At 35.4% G+C, this 17,736-nt stretch overlaps 1 protein-coding gene across 1 annotated transcript; it reads left to right on the top strand.

Moving 5' to 3' along the window:
* The first annotated feature begins 334 nt into the window (after window positions 1-334).
* Window positions 335-16,481, top strand: haus4 (HAUS augmin-like complex, subunit 4). The gene is made up of 9 exons (XM_055156697.1): window positions 335-488; window positions 2,012-2,151; window positions 5,625-5,756; window positions 5,839-5,979; window positions 6,218-6,314; window positions 8,227-8,372; window positions 8,464-8,594; window positions 13,989-14,057; window positions 14,148-16,481. The coding sequence occupies exons 1-9, from the start codon at window positions 428-430 to the stop codon at window positions 14,332-14,334; spliced, it is 1,104 nt and encodes a 367-aa protein (XP_055012672.1). The 5' UTR covers window positions 335-427; the 3' UTR covers window positions 14,335-16,481.
* The last annotated feature ends 1,255 nt before the right edge of the window (window positions 16,482-17,736 follow it).

Raw genomic sequence — 17,736 nt, 5'->3', positions numbered from 1 at the left:
ACATCCCCAGTTTATGGTGGTTGGTAATAATAAAATTGTAAAATGAGTGTTTAATTAAGGAAAACTGTTCTGCACTAATGTGAGTCAGTATAGTCACATTTTCTTTGCGTTTTGGTCGTTTTTAAGCAGCTTTTCTGTATTTTACCTAAACAAATGACAATTTATGCCTCTCTTTACTGTCAGATTGGTTAAAATTATTATTATCGCATTTCAGCTCACACTCCTTATCAGTTGGTGGCGGTAGTGCACCATTACAGCTCCACTCAAAGACGAAGAAGAAGTTAACCAATGGGATCGCGGTCTGTCCGGGGCGCGAGACTTGAGTCCGGAAGTAGTTTGTAGTAGTTTGTTTACCTTTTTCATCGAACCTAAATTTGAACTTTCTTTTACATTTTTGGGGATTTTTACATTTCGTTTGGCGATAATAATGTCTTGTCCCGAATCTAACATCACATCGTTGGAAAAAGGCGACATTTTACACCAGCAAGGTAAGATCGCCGTATGATTATTCTACTTAAATTGCGTTATAATGTTTCGTAAAGAGTTTTTATTGATTCGTTTTTATTTCGAGTTTGTGCCAAGAGAGAAACAATAATCATAAAAATACTACATAACCATTGTAAACACCAGAAAAGCACATTTCTCGAAAAGGAGTGGAAAGAAGAAAAACTTATATTAACCCACGTTTGTTCATGACATAGTTTCAACAATTATGAGGTTTCTTAAACACGAAACTTTACTAATATTTACATTAGAGTGACCAGATTTTAAAATTATAAACTGGGATACACCCGGGTTGGGATGTTTGGTATAAATAAAATTAAATTGTAGATTCTCCAGTCATAATCTGAGGGACTTCTATCGCTGCATTTTTAATTTAGTTTAAGTTTTGTACTTTATTGTCATTTGCAAACACAGTTTTCTGTTTTTTGCCTTAACAAATGACAATTTATGTTCCTTTTTACTGTTGGCAGGGATCAGATTAGTCAAAAATTGTGATAGTCCTGGTTTAGTCTCAGTTTAGTCCCGGTTTAGATCAGATTGGTCAAAAATAGAGACATTACTTGTATAAAACTGGAACAAATCACTTTTTTTTGTGTGTAAATCTGCTGGGACAGGGGACACAGGGCTCAAAACTGGGACTGTCCCGGGTAAATAGGGACGTCTGGTCATCCTAATTGACATATAAAATAAAATATAAACACTCTGCGTACTTAATATAATTTTAACTCAAGTGTTTTTCTTTTTTTTGTATTGTACCGCATTATTTTTTCATCTAAATTATTATTATTAATTAATTATTATTATTATTATTATTATTCATTTTAAAATTATTTTTATTTATATTATTTTATTTTTCTAGATCACCCAGTCACTCACCCTTATACCACGAATGCTAAAACTCTTTATAATTTCTTTTGGGCACTGCATCAGGTTTTCTCTCAACCCACTCCACAGACTGACACACACACACACCGATACATACACACAGATACACACGAGCTTTTCCTGGTGGTTGTCTCCATTTTTGTTTTAAATTTACCCCTTCCCCTTAATTCATAGTTTACTTCTTATGTAATGAAGAGTTTTTGGATATTAGACTTAGACGTTAGACTTTATTGATCAACAAGGGAAATTATCTGGACACAGGAGTTCATACATCACAATAAAATATAATAACAAACAGTAAAAAATATAAATGGTAATAATAAATCCTAAATAAGTAGCAAAAAAGTAAATATTGAATGGCAGTATATTTTTGTTTGTTTTATACAAAATCAAAGCGGTGTAGAATTTAACTAAATCAAAAAAAATTTATAATTTTGATTTAAAAAACAAGTCGTTTGTGTGATTCAAGTCAAGATAAATTTAGTTCAGGTCGAATCAAACTGAATAATTATCATATTACGCAGAAGTTACCTTGCCAAAATAAAACATGCTTTTCTTAAACGGATCTCGCGTGTCCTATTGTGAATTTCTTTTGTGTTTGCGTGACTTCTCATCTTCACAGTTCTGGCGTCGTTTCCTCTCTGTGACTTGACCGAAGAGGATCTCAGCCAGAACCCTCAGTTCTGTAAACTCCTGTCCACTCTGACGCAGCATGTGGACTCCACTGGACTCACGCTGACACTCAAGACGGAGCTGGAGAAGGTAATGAAAGTCCAGATGTCCCTGTTTACCTGGGACGGTCCCAGTTTTGAGCCCTGTGTTCCCCTGTCCCTGCAGATTTATCCAAAACCAGTGATTTGTCCCAGTTTTTTTTTTTCATTTGTATTTTATTGTCTTTTCACAATGTGGATTTACATGATAATTAAGCAAACAAAGTAATTTACAAATTGTCCATATTAAGTCAAATCTGGATGTCCAATGTCCATAGTTAGGCATTTCTACATTTCTCATTTCTACTTGCACAAACTGTAATGTAACTTTCATAAGAACAGGTAATTAATAAAAAAATAATAATAATTGATAAATAAAATAAAACATTGTAGCTTTAAACCAGGGTGTAAGTTCAGTCTTTGTTATCCAGACAATCGTACAGGTTCTACACAAAGTCAGATCTATGCTGTTCCTTTCCAGATTTTTTTAAATTTATGACCTTCCAATCTAAGTGAGGCATTGAGTTTTTCCATATTATAAATACTTAATATTATATCAAACCACTCTTCTATTTTAGGCCTCTGATCACTTCGCCATCTCCTGGTAATCGCTTTGATTTGTCCCAGTTTTATACAAAAAGTGCCTCTATTTTTGACCAATTTGATCCCTACCAACAATAAAAGGAGGCATAAATTGTCACTTGTTGAGGTAAAATACAGAAAAACTGCTTAAAAACGACCAAAACACAAAGAAAATGTTACGATACTGAACATGAATGGGCCGAGCGCAGAACAATTTTCCATAATTACACACTCGTTTCACAGTTTTATTATTAACAACCGCCACAAACCGGGAATGTCCCAGTTTTTGATGTTGAAAATGTGGTAAAATTTGGAAATTATCACATTCAAAAACACTCATTAGGCCTTTTTGTCATTGATTAGAGCAGGGGAGGACAATTCTTTTTTCCATGGGGCCACATGAGAAACAGAAAATATTGGGGATTAACTCAATTCTGCAGAATATAAATTATATTTCTTTATAAAACTCACGGTGAGGCGTCTTTTAGCGTTTACGGCCCCCGTTTGTGGGACAGTCGACCTGAGGATCTGAGGTCTGCTGCGAGTGTTCATATTTTTAAAAGTAAACTCAAAACGTATCTTTTTAATTAAGCTTTTAATTGAAACTTTAACTTGTTTTAACTTATTATTATGGTTGTTATTACTATATTTGTTTTACATGAAATTATCATTACCATTTTACTTAGTCTCCATCTGATCTTAGCTCACCATTTTTATTCTTACTCTAACATTTAGGAGCTTTATGTTTTTGTTTAAATTGTTGTTTATATGGATGAAACAGGGTGGGGTGGGGAGTTGCTGCTGTTTTTAATTATTATATTGTAATTTTTCTGTTGCCTGTGAAGCTCTTTGTGCTACATTTCAAATGTATGAAAAGTGTTATACAAATATAGTTTGATTGATTGAGTGATTGATTAAAAAAAGCCGTAAATATCGTTGTTTTGACGAGCTGCTCAGACTGGTAAGAGTTTACGTTACGACGAAGCAATAAAAAAATGAAAAAGTCTTACAAAAAATGTTTAAAAACACGTCTAAAATAAAAGCAATGCAGTTTTAGTCCATGCATGAGGTAAAATATAAAATATGTTTATTTTGTAAACCGGCTGGTCAGAGTCAGACAAAGCGAACCAAAGTAGAGCAATAATTCTTATCAAAGTTAATATTTAATTCATCAAATCTGTGGTACTTCATTTTGAAACTGTAAAATGAGGAAGTATTTAAACGTATCCTCCTCTTATCTCTCACAAACCCTTTTGCACATCACTATTATTCACATGCATGGATTTCTGTTTGCGTGTACATAGGGGTGTGCAAAAATATCAAAATATCAATATATCGTATCGTTTAATTTGATGATACAGTATCGATATTGTGGGCTACTGTATCGATATATCGCCGAGAGCATTTTTTGGTGTAATTTACTAAATTATTTAGTTACAGTGCTACAGTTTAGTTGCTTGGAAACTCGTTTATGCACATTTTCAGTGTTTTGATGAGTAAAATGGGCTTTTCTCAAATTACCTTTGCGCAAGAAATTATTTAACAAAGACTTTTATTGTCACAGCCATGATTTAGCCATTATTTTTTATTGAACTGTATCAAATCGTTTTGAAATATATCGTATCGAATCAAATGTGCACTGTATCGAGACGTGTATCATATCGTGGCCTGTGTATCGAGGTATGTATCGTATTGCCAACTTCTTAATGATACCCAGCTCTATGTGTACAGTTTTAGAATAGTTTTTTCAGACGGAAAAGAGGAGCTGGCCGGACTGTCATCACGCAACCTGTTCACTCTCAGCACAAAACTGTTCTATTTATCCTTGGTTTGTGATCATTAAAATGTTTTAGAAGAATATGAAGACAGCACTGTAGTAACTGTAATAAAATGTATGTTGGTCTAGTTAAGATTAGAGGTGTGCAAAAATAGCTAAAAACTGATATATCGTATCATTTAATGTGATGATACAGAATCGATATTGTGGGCTGCTGTATCGATATACCAAAAAATACTCTTGGAGATATATTTTACTAAATTGTTTTGTTACAGAGCTACAGTTTTGTTGCTTGTTTAGAGGAAGGAAACTTGTTTTTGTGACACATTTGACATTTTCACTGTTTTGATGATTAAAATTAAAATGTGTTTCATATTTACTTTGCACAAGAAGAAGTGGTTTAACAAAAACTTTTAGTATCACAGCCTCGATTTAGCCTTTATTTTTTATTGTACCGTATTGAATCGATATTATGAATATATATCTGAATGTATCAATAATGATGTTTAACTTCTTGGTTCTTTTTAAATCAATGTCAAGTTTACCTTGTTTGACATGTTTGCTGTTACTGCTGCATGCAGAATTGCCATGATTTGCATTGAATCGGCATCATGCAATCATCATACAAAAAATTCAGGAATGTCAAAAAGAAGAACAGCAGGAAATCCGCCATATAGACCATGTAAAAGGAACAACCACAGGAGGGAGCTCGGGTCAGGTCGGAAAACAACAAATTGGATGGACGATGAAATCAGGAAATGGCACGGACAGCATTAACCGTGATGACGGCGCGTTCACACACCTGGGACACCTCCTCCTGTGGTCAGTCTGACACCTGCAGGTCATCTGACCACGCAACAACAGCTGATATACGACACCTAGTTCAACACTTGACATCACACATGTCAACAGGAACACACTGCACTGCATTGTCTTTAAAAAGAACCCAAGTAGTTAAAGTATAAGAAGACAAAATGAACATCTTTTGCTTGTTTATGTCAAGTTTATTTCTTACTTTAATATGTTGTTTATGTTGGTGTGATCTCACCTTAAAACACTTGTGCGTCCCATTTACACACTCAAACTGTCTACCAAGTCCTGATTTGGGGTTGAGTTTTATTTGTTATCACATTTTAATCACATCACATTTGAATCTTTCTGTCCAGGCTGAGCAGAAGCTGCAGAGTCAGAGGAGGAACTGGCTTCAGTCTCAGGGCCTTTTCCAGACGCTGAAGGAGATGATCCAGGAGCACTGCGTCAAAAAGCACCACTCCATCGTCCCGCCCGACAGGAATATGGTACACGCTCTCACCGCATACCGTAAAACATCTGTATTTTTATTTCATTTTGATTTCATTTGTGTCGTTCGTGTCTGTACAGTTTTACGAGACGATGGAGAAGTGTCTGCTCGTGGCTCGGTGCGTTCGAATGTTGGATCCGAGCGACACCACGGAAAAGGAGCTGCCCAATATCCTGGGGCTGGAACCTGAACACGTGCTGCAGCTGATGCCTCTAGAGAAAGTAAGACACGTGTTTTTTATGTTTTCGTTATTGTTTAGGCTTCATATTAATTCGTAAATGACAATTCGTAAAAAAACAAAAACACGTAAAAAGCGTGCTGTGCGTTTTCCTTGCGTTTGCGCCTCTGCAAGAACTTTGGTGTGTGTTTTCTGTTTTATTTAAAGTATTCTAAACTTAAATTTGATACTCTTTCCTAACAAACTACTACACCATTCACTTCGGTCTTACTCTTTTGTAGAACGTGCAGAGAATGAAGCAAAGTTTGCCCCATGAGCTGGAGAAACATCTGAAGAAGAAGTGTCTGAGCCTCCTCTGTTACTACCATCCTGAGTGGGGTATGGATGGACTTCTTTGAACAATTTAGTGTCTTTTTTTTTTTTAACCAAATGTTTATTGGTTTTTAATATAACAAATAAACAATACACAAACCAACATAACAGGTCCAGGACAAAATTAAATAAATAAAAGATTAGTGCTCATCAATATCTACCACATTAAGACACTTAAAACACTTAAAACACACTTAGACAAACTTAAAACAACAATACTACTCAGCCGCTCAATGATCTAATATATGCCTCATAACAAGGAGGTTTTAAGATCAGATATTGTTTTTTTTTTTTTTTTTTGCATTATGGATACACGCTGTGGACAATTCTAAACAGGCAATGTCCATAAATGAAAGTACCCATTGGCGATGTGATAAAGAATGAGTGTGTTTCCATCTAACAGCAACCTTTTTTTTAGCAGCTGTAAGGCCAGCCAGAAAAACCTTTTCTTGCTCTCTACTCAAGCCAAGCAGAGACATATCATTAAGAATCAATTTTAGTGTCTTTTTTTATTCATTCATTCATTTTATTTGTTTGAACAAGGTATAAGAATATTAACAATAACAAAAAAAACAACAAGGATATGTACATGAACGTATTTGAAACCTGATGCTCAAAAGGAGTAGACAGGATGGCGCCACCTAGTGCGTCTGCTCAATTTCATTTCTCTCCAGTGACTAGATCAGGAATCAGAATACAATAGATGATTTGCAAGAATCCTGGAAGTTGTAGATCGCGCCCCAGCCAATCAGCTGTGAGCTGTGAAGCAGTGACGTCAAACTCGTCGTGGCGTCTGTCTGTGTCCCTTTTGTGGAACAGCACAACAGTAAACAAAGCGTCGAGATGGATGTAGACGAAGACAGACATTCTGTCTTGGCAACGATTCCCAAAATCGAGGATTTAAAACCGGAACAAAGAGAATGTTTGGTGAATTTTATCAAGGGGAAAGACGTTATTGTCCTTCTTCCTAAGGGATTTGGCGCATTACAAATGTCACGACCAAACAGCAGTGATTGGTTAAATTAAAAAAAAGTACCCGCCTACCAACGAGCGAACGAATCCTAACGCTGTGAGGTCACACGGTTTACACAAAGTGAAACTGACTGATGAATCAGGCTACAAAAGGAGTAGGATGATGTTTAAAAAACTTAGTGTCCTACCCCAATTGTTTTATATAATCATGTGATTGACTTTTTTTTTTAACACCTTTGGAGTGCTTACCTGTTGTATTCCTTGCATAAATAAACACAGATACATACATACAATATAATAGTTTATGGTCGTACAAATTAAAAATAATGTTAAAGTAGGCGCAAAATGTATTGTTTATGATCGTACAAAATAAGCAGTAATGAGAATAAAAAAAATTTAAGGATTTTTTTTGTTTTTGTTTATGCTCGTACAAACTAATAACAGGTTTCTGGAAAAGTCATGGAAATTGAAAATGTCATTTTCCAGGCCTGGAAAATTCATGGAATTTTGTAAATTCAGTCAAAGTTTTGGAAAAGTCGTGGAAGTTTATTATGTCTTTCACACAACTCCAGCGTTCTGTTAAGTTTTCATGAGACTTTTCTGATTATTTCTGAACGTCTGCGCCTTTTGTTTAAAAGAAACGACAATAAATCCACTGACAGGATTTAAAATGTTAAAAACTATAATCCCAAACCATAAGGTGAGTGGAAAGAGTTCACATTTCAGATTTAGTAGGTGCTGTAAAGTCATGGAAAAGTTTTGAAATGTTGTCAGTGAAAAAGAGTAGGAACCTTGTAATAAAAGTGATGAAGACGGCATTAAAGTTTATCGTTTATGAATGAAAAAAGTGAAGATTTTGGTTTTCATTTATGATCGTACAAACTAATACTAATCATAACGAAGGCAAACCTAAAGTAACTATGGTTTATTTTATTTCATCTTGTAGAAAACGAGAGCGAGAATCTGAAGTGCACTAAACTGATGCACCTGTCGAAACAAGTGGCCAAAGACAAGAAGAGCGCAGAGAGTCTGAAGGAGCGCTGTCGGGAAAACAAAATCCTGCTGCAGAGACAGACTCAGCTTTATCTCTCCGTGAGTTTACAGGAATTCAACACATAATTCACCTACGATTGATTATTTGACCGTCAGTATAACAACAATAATGTGTTTGTGTTTACCCCAGGAGCTGGTTAAATGCATTAAACTCCTACAAACTCTCATCCTGGATCACAGACTGAAAATTCAGACGGATTTGGATAAGAAAAAGTTGGAGTACTTCGAGGGCAAATGTGAACTGGTGCTGCAGAAGATCAAGTGAGAACATTTTGTGTTTTTGTACATGCACATTAGACTCGCTAGGGTCGGGGAAGTAACCAAAAACAAACAAAAAAACGAGGTGGAGAATAGAATAAATTCAGTAATGTTTAATTAACAGGAATATGAAAGGTAAATAAAAAAAAACAGGCTAAAATATGCACAGAAAATAACCTAAACTAAGAAATAAAATAACAGGATTAACATTTTCTGCCAAAAACGAGTCACGCAGGTCTACACAAAAACAAATAATTAAACTAAGGGACACACAACAAAACTACATTTATTTATTTATTTATAAGAGATGCCCCTTGAGACATAGCATCTTGTTTGTGAGGGGGTTCGAAATACATGAACAAAAATGATATTTACAGAAAGGAAAGAAAAAACTAAATTAAATTAGGGGTGTCAAAATCGCGTTAATTGCGATTATTAATTACAGTCATATTTACGTTATGTTTTTTAATCGCGTTAATCTCATTTTTAATCTCTAACTTTACTGTTTCTGTATGTGAGTTGCTTTATTTATAAAATCTATTTTTTATGTGTTGTTGGGACAACAAAACACACACAAAAACACATTTATACATTTTTTTATTTCGGTAATTCCACTCATTGACGGAAACCCACACAAAACGTGCGCAGTAAGAGCGATGTAAACGTCATGTTAACGTTGGCGGCGTCAGTCGCACATTGGACGAGGTGGAAGAGCCAGTAGAACAGAGGCAGCAGTGCACAGGGAAAACACATTTGTGTCTTGGAAATTATTCTCCCGACGTAAAATATAAAAGAAAATAACAAATATAATATCGCCTGAAAACAACCTGCATAGACTCATGATGTCTGCACTACTGTCCTATACACACACACACACACACACACACAACACACACACACACACAAACACACACACACACACACACACACACACACAAACACACACAAACACACATAAACACACACACACACACACACACAAACACACAAACACACACACAACACACACACACACACAAACACACACACACAAACACACACACACACAACACACACACAACACACACAAACACACACAAACACACACACAAACACACACACACACACACAAACACACACAACACACACACACACACACACACACAAACACAAACACACACAAACACACACACACAACACACACAAACAAACACACACACACACACACACACACACACACACACACACACACAAACACACAAACACACACACACACAAACAACACACAACACAAACACACACAAACACACACAACACACACAACACACAAACACACACAACACAAACACACACAAACACACACAAACACAAACACACACAAACACACACACACACACGCACACAAACACACACAAAACACATAAACACACACAAACACAAACAACACACACCTTCATCATCGTCATTAACCGTGAACGCGTGGACCACGTTTCCTCCGTAGTTACTGCGTGGACACAGACCTGCTCCCGTGAGCCGCGTGTGGATCGTGTTTTCTCGCGTACGCGGCGTAAACCGAGCTTCCTCCTGTGAACCTCTAAACCAGAACTAACACCAAGACTAAAACCAGGACTAAACCAGGACTAAACCAGTCCAGGACTAAACCAGGACTAAACCAGAACTAAAACCAGAACTAAAACCAGGTCTAAACCAGGTCTAAACCAGGTCTAAACCAGGACTAAACCAGGACTAACCAGAACTAACACCAAGACTAAAACCAGGACTAATCCAGTCCAGGACTAAACCAGGACTAAACCAGAACTAAAACCAGAACTAAAAACCAGGTCTAAACCAGGTCTTAAACCAGGTCTAAACAGGACTAAACCAGGACTAAACCAGAACTAAACCAGAACTAAAACCAGGACTAAACCAGGATAAACCAGAACTAAAACCAGAACTAAAACAGGATTAATCCATTCAGGACTAAACTAAGACTAAAGTAGGACTAAAGCAGGTCTAAACCAGGAGTAAAACAAGGACTAAAACCAGTGATCTCATATCTAAAGCATTTCTCTATCAATAATATTTTTAATATGGTTAAGGAAAGACTGGACTTTTATTGTCTTTAAGTCGACAAAAGTTATTATGTTATTATATTATTATATTTTGATCTGCCACAATAATGTAATAATAAATTTAAATGAAAATACCTCAAATTGAAGCTTTTCTCAGCAATTTTTTAGATGAGATTAAAATGAGATTTAATGGGATTAATTAATTACAGATCATAATTAATTAATCTCTCAATTTTTTTTAATCGCATGACAGCACTAATTAAAACAAAACAAAAGACAAACACAACACACTGACAACATTCATACTGTACAATTCAGGATCCTAAGATACACATCTCTCCTGTATTTGTAAACTATATGAGAACTTTCAACATTGGCAGCATTTTCTGAAGCAGTGATTTTCAACTCGTGTGCCGTGAGAAATGATCCAATATCACTTTTTTAAAATTAAAATTAATTAATTATTACCTGCAAATATTATGTCATTGTCGAGTGTCCGTGCTGTATTTACTACAGCACGGACACTATACTACAGTGTTGTATATAATGACTGACAGTGATCTAAATTCGTCCGGGTGGCAACAGGCAGCTAATGGCCTCGTTCCTTTAAAAGAATTAGTAACACATGTGCGTGGTGACAGTCATGGAGAAGTTTTGAAAACGGACGAATGCAAACTCCGAACTGGGCCCTGGACAAGATTCTGACCCAGAAGAAGAGCGTTTCAAGATTAACTGCTATAAAAACTAAAAACAGAGAGAGACTGAGAGCTTCGTGTGTGTCTTTCTTCTATTCCTGCCAGGATATCAGCTTTGTGTTCATCTAAACAGGCGCAGGTCTCACACTGAGGAAGTAGAAATTAATGTAGAAATTATATTGTAATTAAATATACTGTATAGTGTCATTTTGTAACATTTTGGTCAGTGGTGTGCCGCAAGATTTTTCCAATGTAAAAAACGTGCCGTGGCTCAAAAAAGGTCGAAAAACACTGAACTAAACCTTTAAAACACTGGTTATTCAATGGTCAAATATGTCGCCATGTTTAACCAATTTATATTTTCTTTTATTTTGAAGGGTTGTTGGTTTAACTCTTGGTTTAATTCTTAAACTTTTGACTTTGAACTTCAAATGAACTGTTTGAAACTAATTGTGTGTACGGTGAGTGTGTTGTGTGTATAGTGAGTGTGTTGTGTGTAGTGAGTGTGTTGTGTGTGTAGTGAGTGTGTTGTGTGTACAGTGTGTGTGTGTGTATAGTGAGTGTGTTGTGTGTACAGTGAGTGTGTTGGTGTTGTTGTACTTTTGTGTGATTGTTGCTGTACTTTTCCTCGTCCTGTAGATGATTTTACATCGACCTGCCGAGGGACTGAAGATGGAAATGAGCCACGTTGGCTTTAATCTTTACATATTTACATTTTTATTGTTCGTTAATATGTACTGTCCCTTTACAGATTCATAAAATAAGAAGAAATAAGAAATGAATGAAGAACAAAAGCAACTCTATGTACAACAGGAAGTACATAGAACAAAAATGTATTTAGTAGGATGTTATCACAAGTAAAGGGATGAAACCACAAACACAATCAAAATATAGGTAGCACTTTATAATAACTCCTCTTTATTAAGCATTTATTAAGCATTATTTAATACATTTGTTAATCATTAGTAAACTGTTAACTCTTAATTATTTCTTAACCTATTCTAACTACCATGTACAAGTGCTTAGTAACTGATCAATACCGGGGAATAACCCCATTAAGAAATGAGTAACAAATCATTAGTTGAGTATGTGGGTTAAGAATTTGATAAATTTGGGTGTAACAATGCTTTTACATATTAAAAGTTGATGAGTAGTAATGAATTAGTAATGATTTACTAATGATGACTAAAGACATTAAATAATGTGTTTACTAATGATTAAATCACATGAAAAAATGAAGAGGTAAGTGTGAACAAATGATGAACCAGTGTGTTAAATAATGCTTAACAAAAGGCTGTAAGATGACTTCTTCACCATTAACATATATATACATAACAAAGCATTAACATAAACATCTATAAATGATTAACTGATGAGAAATAATTAAGAGTTAACAGTTTACTAATGATTAACAAATGTATTAAATAATGCTTAATAAATGCTTAATAAGGAGGAGTTATTATAAAGTGCTACCAAAATATAAATATAAATTATATTAATATACAATATAAAATAAAATAAAAATATATATAAATAATATATCATATGAAATAAAAAGGCACAACACAGAACTAAACTAAACAAGTGTCTCAACACAAAAAAAGTCAGACACCTGTACAAAAAAACAAGTGACTGACACCAAAGAGACAAACACAAAAACACAAAATGGCAGCGCGGCCCCCGAGACCAACATCCCTGGAAATGTCCTTAAATAAGAGGCGGTGTCTGCAGGTGAGGCGGGTTTGAACTCAGACTTGAACTTTAACAGCTGCATCAAATCAATAACATCTGCAGCCTTTTACCATCTAAAAAACAGAGCAAAAATCAAAGGTTCAGAGTCTAAATCAGACTTGGAGAAACTTATCCATGCGTTTGTCTCCAGTAGGTTAGATACTGTAATGTTCTGCTCACTGGTCTCTCCAAACGAGCTGTGAGACGCTGCAGAACATCCAGAACATCCAGAACGCTGCAGCTCGGGTCCTGACTCGAACTAGGAAGTACGAGCACATAAGTCCTGGTCTCAGGTCTCTGCTCTGGCTCCTGTGCCTCAGAGACTTTAAAGCAGCTCTGTTTGTACAAGTGTCTCCATGGCCGAGCACCAAAGTCCATCTGTGACATGTTAGTGTCATATGAACATCTCACACTCTGAGGAGCTCAGGGACCAACTCCTGCTGGTGCCCAGAGTCACGACTAAACAAGGGGAGTCAGAGTTTCAGGTTCATGCAGCTAAAACCTGGAACAGTCTGAACATGTGAGACAGACTCTTCTGTGACGCTGTTTAAATCCAGACTCTAAACATTTCTGTTTAACTGTGCAAATAACTGAAAGGTTTTCATTCCTGCACTCTTCTCTCCAATTTATGTCTCTCTTTTTTAATTTTAATCTTCATGATTATTTATGTTTTGATTTGTTTTTAATGTATTTCTTATTCTGTAAAGCACTTTGAATTACTTTGTGTACGAATTGTGCTGTACAAATAAACTTGCCTTGTGAGCGTAAACAAGCTCCACCAATCACAGAGCAGGACTCCCACAGCAGGAATCAGAACAGCTCAGAAAAATAAATGAAAACACACAAAACGAGTCAGAACTGGAGGCCCTGTTCCATAACAACATTATGATTGTTAAACTTATTTTCTTTTTCTTCTGAAGGACGGAGATGGTCGAGATTCAGCTGGACACTTACACACCAGACGCAATATCTGCCCACAGAAAAATAAGGTCACTCAATTGAACACCGGCATCTTTATACTCAAAACATTACTGAGTCTACGTCGTTCTAAAACTGTCTCGTTGTTGTTGTTGTTGCAGAGAGAAACTGGAGTCCGAGCTGAAGTTCCGTCAGGAGGAGAAACAGTCCGTGGAGTTAAAACTCGCCTCTTTCGAGATCTTGGGGAAAGAGTTCCAGGCCCTGGCGGAGGAGTACGGCAGGTTACGACGAGAGATTGAAATGAAAAACTGGGCCCTGAAAGAGTTCACTCAGTTCAGCAACAAGTGAACGTTTGTAGAAGAAGTTCAGCTCTTAAATATTTGAGAAATGATGTTTAACCGTTTGTTTTTGTTTTATTAATGTCAAAGTTCTAGTTTTGTTTCTGGTTCATGTGACGTTAGATTCTTTACGCTGAAATGGAGAACAAATTATCGCAGTATTTGTCAGAGGTGGGGACTTAAAAATCGTGACTTGGACTCGAGTCGGACTTGAGTCACTGTTTTTAAGACTTGAGACTTGACTTGATAAAATGGACTAAGACTTGGGACTCAACTTGGACTTGAAGATCAGTGACTTTGGTCTTGACTTGGACTTGAGCCCTGTGACTTGACAAGACTTTGAAGATAATGTTTTTATAAAATACTTTTCTCTTTCCAGTTGTTGTTGAATTTTACAGGAACAAACTTTCACATGTTTGTCCAACTTCTCTATTTGTCACTTTCGATGGAACTGAAGTACTCTGATACTCAAATGTACTGCAGTAATATAAAGTACAACACAGTAAAACAGAGGGAACTACACAAAGAACACAATACTTCCATTTCAGTGCAAACTACAAGATAAAATAACGGTTATTAAGCACTTTTAAATCTGAATCTTTCTGTTCTGACCGTAATAATTCACACTAACATCTTGTCAAGACGTTTAAAAAGGAAAAAAATGTTATTATTAAGCATTTCTACAACACTTATATAAATATACCATGACTTTTTAAGAACAGTTTAGTTTAAAAATTCATATAAATTGCAAAAATCAAAGCTATATTTGTTACTTTTTTGGTTTAAAGACTTGAAATGACTTGAAGCTCAAAGCAGACGACTTGGACTTGACTTGGACTTATGGGACAGTGACTCGAGACTCGACTTGGACTTGCCTGTGGGTCAGTCCGTATGAAATCAGCCGTTTTCAAGGAATCTCCCCTATGAGCCGTCTCAGATTTGGCTGAAAAAAATTCAAAAAAATTTCTAAAATCACCAAATGAAAGAATCTCAAATTTTAGCTCAGTCCCTTGAGTCGTTCCTGAGTTATGGCCCGTTGATTCAAGAAAAGAGAGTCATTTTCAAAAATTCCGTTTGAAATGAAGGAAGTTAATAGTAGATGTTTTTATTACTTTGGCATATTCTGATTAGTTTAAAGTTTCTCTGGTAAAAAATTTATCAACATCTAACTGTGCCACATGGGGAACCGAGGCTCCAAAGAAGGGACCAAAAAGATCACATTTGTTCTGTGACCATATTTGAGACTCTACACCGTCCACATGAAAACTCAGAAAAGTGTGAGATTTGTGTCAGAAATGTTCATTCTCTCAAATATTCAGGTTCAACTGTTAGTTTGTAAATATCTGCTTGGAGTAAATAGATCTTGGACCTCAAAAATTGAAAAAAAAAAATTGAGCGGCAACAAAAAGTGAGATTTTGGAGGCCCACAGCGCCCCCCTTAATAAAAATACACAATATTTGACAACAGATTCAGAATCTATGACCTAAAAATCTACAATAATTCACATTTTCATCTTTCTAACTCTATTTTTTATGAAGTTATGGTCTCTCAAACATGATTATAAATTAAGGTGTCAGAAAACGTGAACATGGCCCCAAAATTTCACCGGGCCATAACTCAGGAACGACTCCAGTGATTGAGCTAAAATTTGAGATTCTTTCATTTGGTGATTTTAGACATTTTTAGAATTTTTTTCAGCCAAATCTGAGACGGCTCATAGGGGAGGGCGGCTGATTTCATACGGACTGACCCCTGGATTTGACTTAGACTTGAGGTCAAAGACTTGAGACAAACAACGACTTGGTCCAGCCTCTGGTATTTGCAGTGAATAATTTTGATTTAAAAGTGTTATTCAATTTTATGAGTTTGATTGTTGAACTAAAAATGCAATATTGTGGACAAATCTCTTAAATTAACAAATCAGCTGTAATCACTTTGTAAAACCACAAGATGGCGGTATAATGCCAAACTAAACATGTACAATTCTGTCTTTTTTTACGCTTCCTCTATTATAAAAGTACAAATTGTAAACTAATGAATAAAATATTTGTCATAAGAACTATAATGTTGATCTTTTTATAATGTTATATTTTTATATTTCGGGGTTTCAGATGCATCACTTCATTTTTTGGACCAATATTGTTTAATTCAGATGGGGGAGAAGCTAAAATTAAAATGGATCCAGTGCAGGTTTTTATGGAATATAAAATTGTCTTGGGTCTAGTCAATAATTAAAATGCTCAGGTTTAATGTTTAGGAATTTATGTTTTTAATATTTCACGACAAATTACATTGAAATCAAAAAAAGAAAAAAGGTTCTTGCCCCCTATGTAGAAGTAAAAATCTGAAAACCACCAATTAATTTGTATTTCCGCGTTGTTCACATTCAGGGATGTGCCACATGTCAGCATCATCACTGAGGATCTTTGTTAAGCACCTTTCAGTCTTTCGAAATGATCAATTTGTGGCACGTTTTTAAACATAAAGAAACTTACAGAGCACAGACACTGCCCACTCTAAAATATCACGTTTTAAACCGCGTGGATGTAATTTTAAAATTATAAAAATGAGCGGATGATAACACAGGAGCGGCGCCTCTGTCCGCATCATCTCTGCGCTCGCATCAGCACGAATATACAACTGTAGATGTCGCTCTGAAGATCGCTCTTTGTTGGAGCGGATGCGTCAATAAAGCCGCCATCTTGGTACTGGTTAACGCTGTTTTAAATGAATGAACGTCAATCAAGGATGAGGTGAGATCAGAGTTTCCCACAGACCAAGAAGGTCAGGTCAGATTTTACCTGTGAAATGTTCTGTCGTGCTCTTGTTCTTCTTATTCCGCTCATTCGTATGTGGCGCAAAAGTTGGGGCCACATGAGAAACAAAAAATACTGTGGAGGGCCGGGTCAAAATGCTGTAACTCAATTCTACACTGTAAATTCGACCCAATTAAGCAATAATTTTTTTTTAAATTGAGGTAAATGGTTGCCTAACTTAAAAAAAAAAAAAAAAAAAAAAAAAAAGTTTATTGTCTTTTTGTTTTTAATTAATGTAAATTTAAAAAAATTAGTAAGTATCACACAAAATAAATAAATAAATTATAATAATCAATAAATAAGCAATTAATTTAATTATTTGTTATAATAGTATTAATAATTATGTTTATTTATTAAATTATTTAATTTTTTTTATATTTTATTAAGGGCATTTTAAAAATTAATTTGTAAATATATTAATTAATTTACAGTAATTTAAAAAGTAGGACTACAAAAACATTAATTGTATTTATTTTTAAAAAGCAATAAAGAGCATTGTTTTGGGTTGTTAAGCAATGCAGCTTTAGTCCATGCATGAGGCAAAATTATAAAATATGTTTATTTTGTAATTCCAAATGATCTTAAACGGGCCAGT

The sequence above is a fragment of the Boleophthalmus pectinirostris genome, unplaced genomic scaffold (genome assembly GCF_026225935.1).
Source record: "Boleophthalmus pectinirostris isolate CB_2022bp ecotype Guang Dong unplaced genomic scaffold, ASM2622593v1 HiC_scaffold_20, whole genome shotgun sequence".
Taxonomy (NCBI): domain Eukaryota; kingdom Metazoa; phylum Chordata; class Actinopteri; order Gobiiformes; family Gobiidae; genus Boleophthalmus; species Boleophthalmus pectinirostris.
This window is presented reverse-complemented; position numbering and strand designations above follow the sequence as displayed.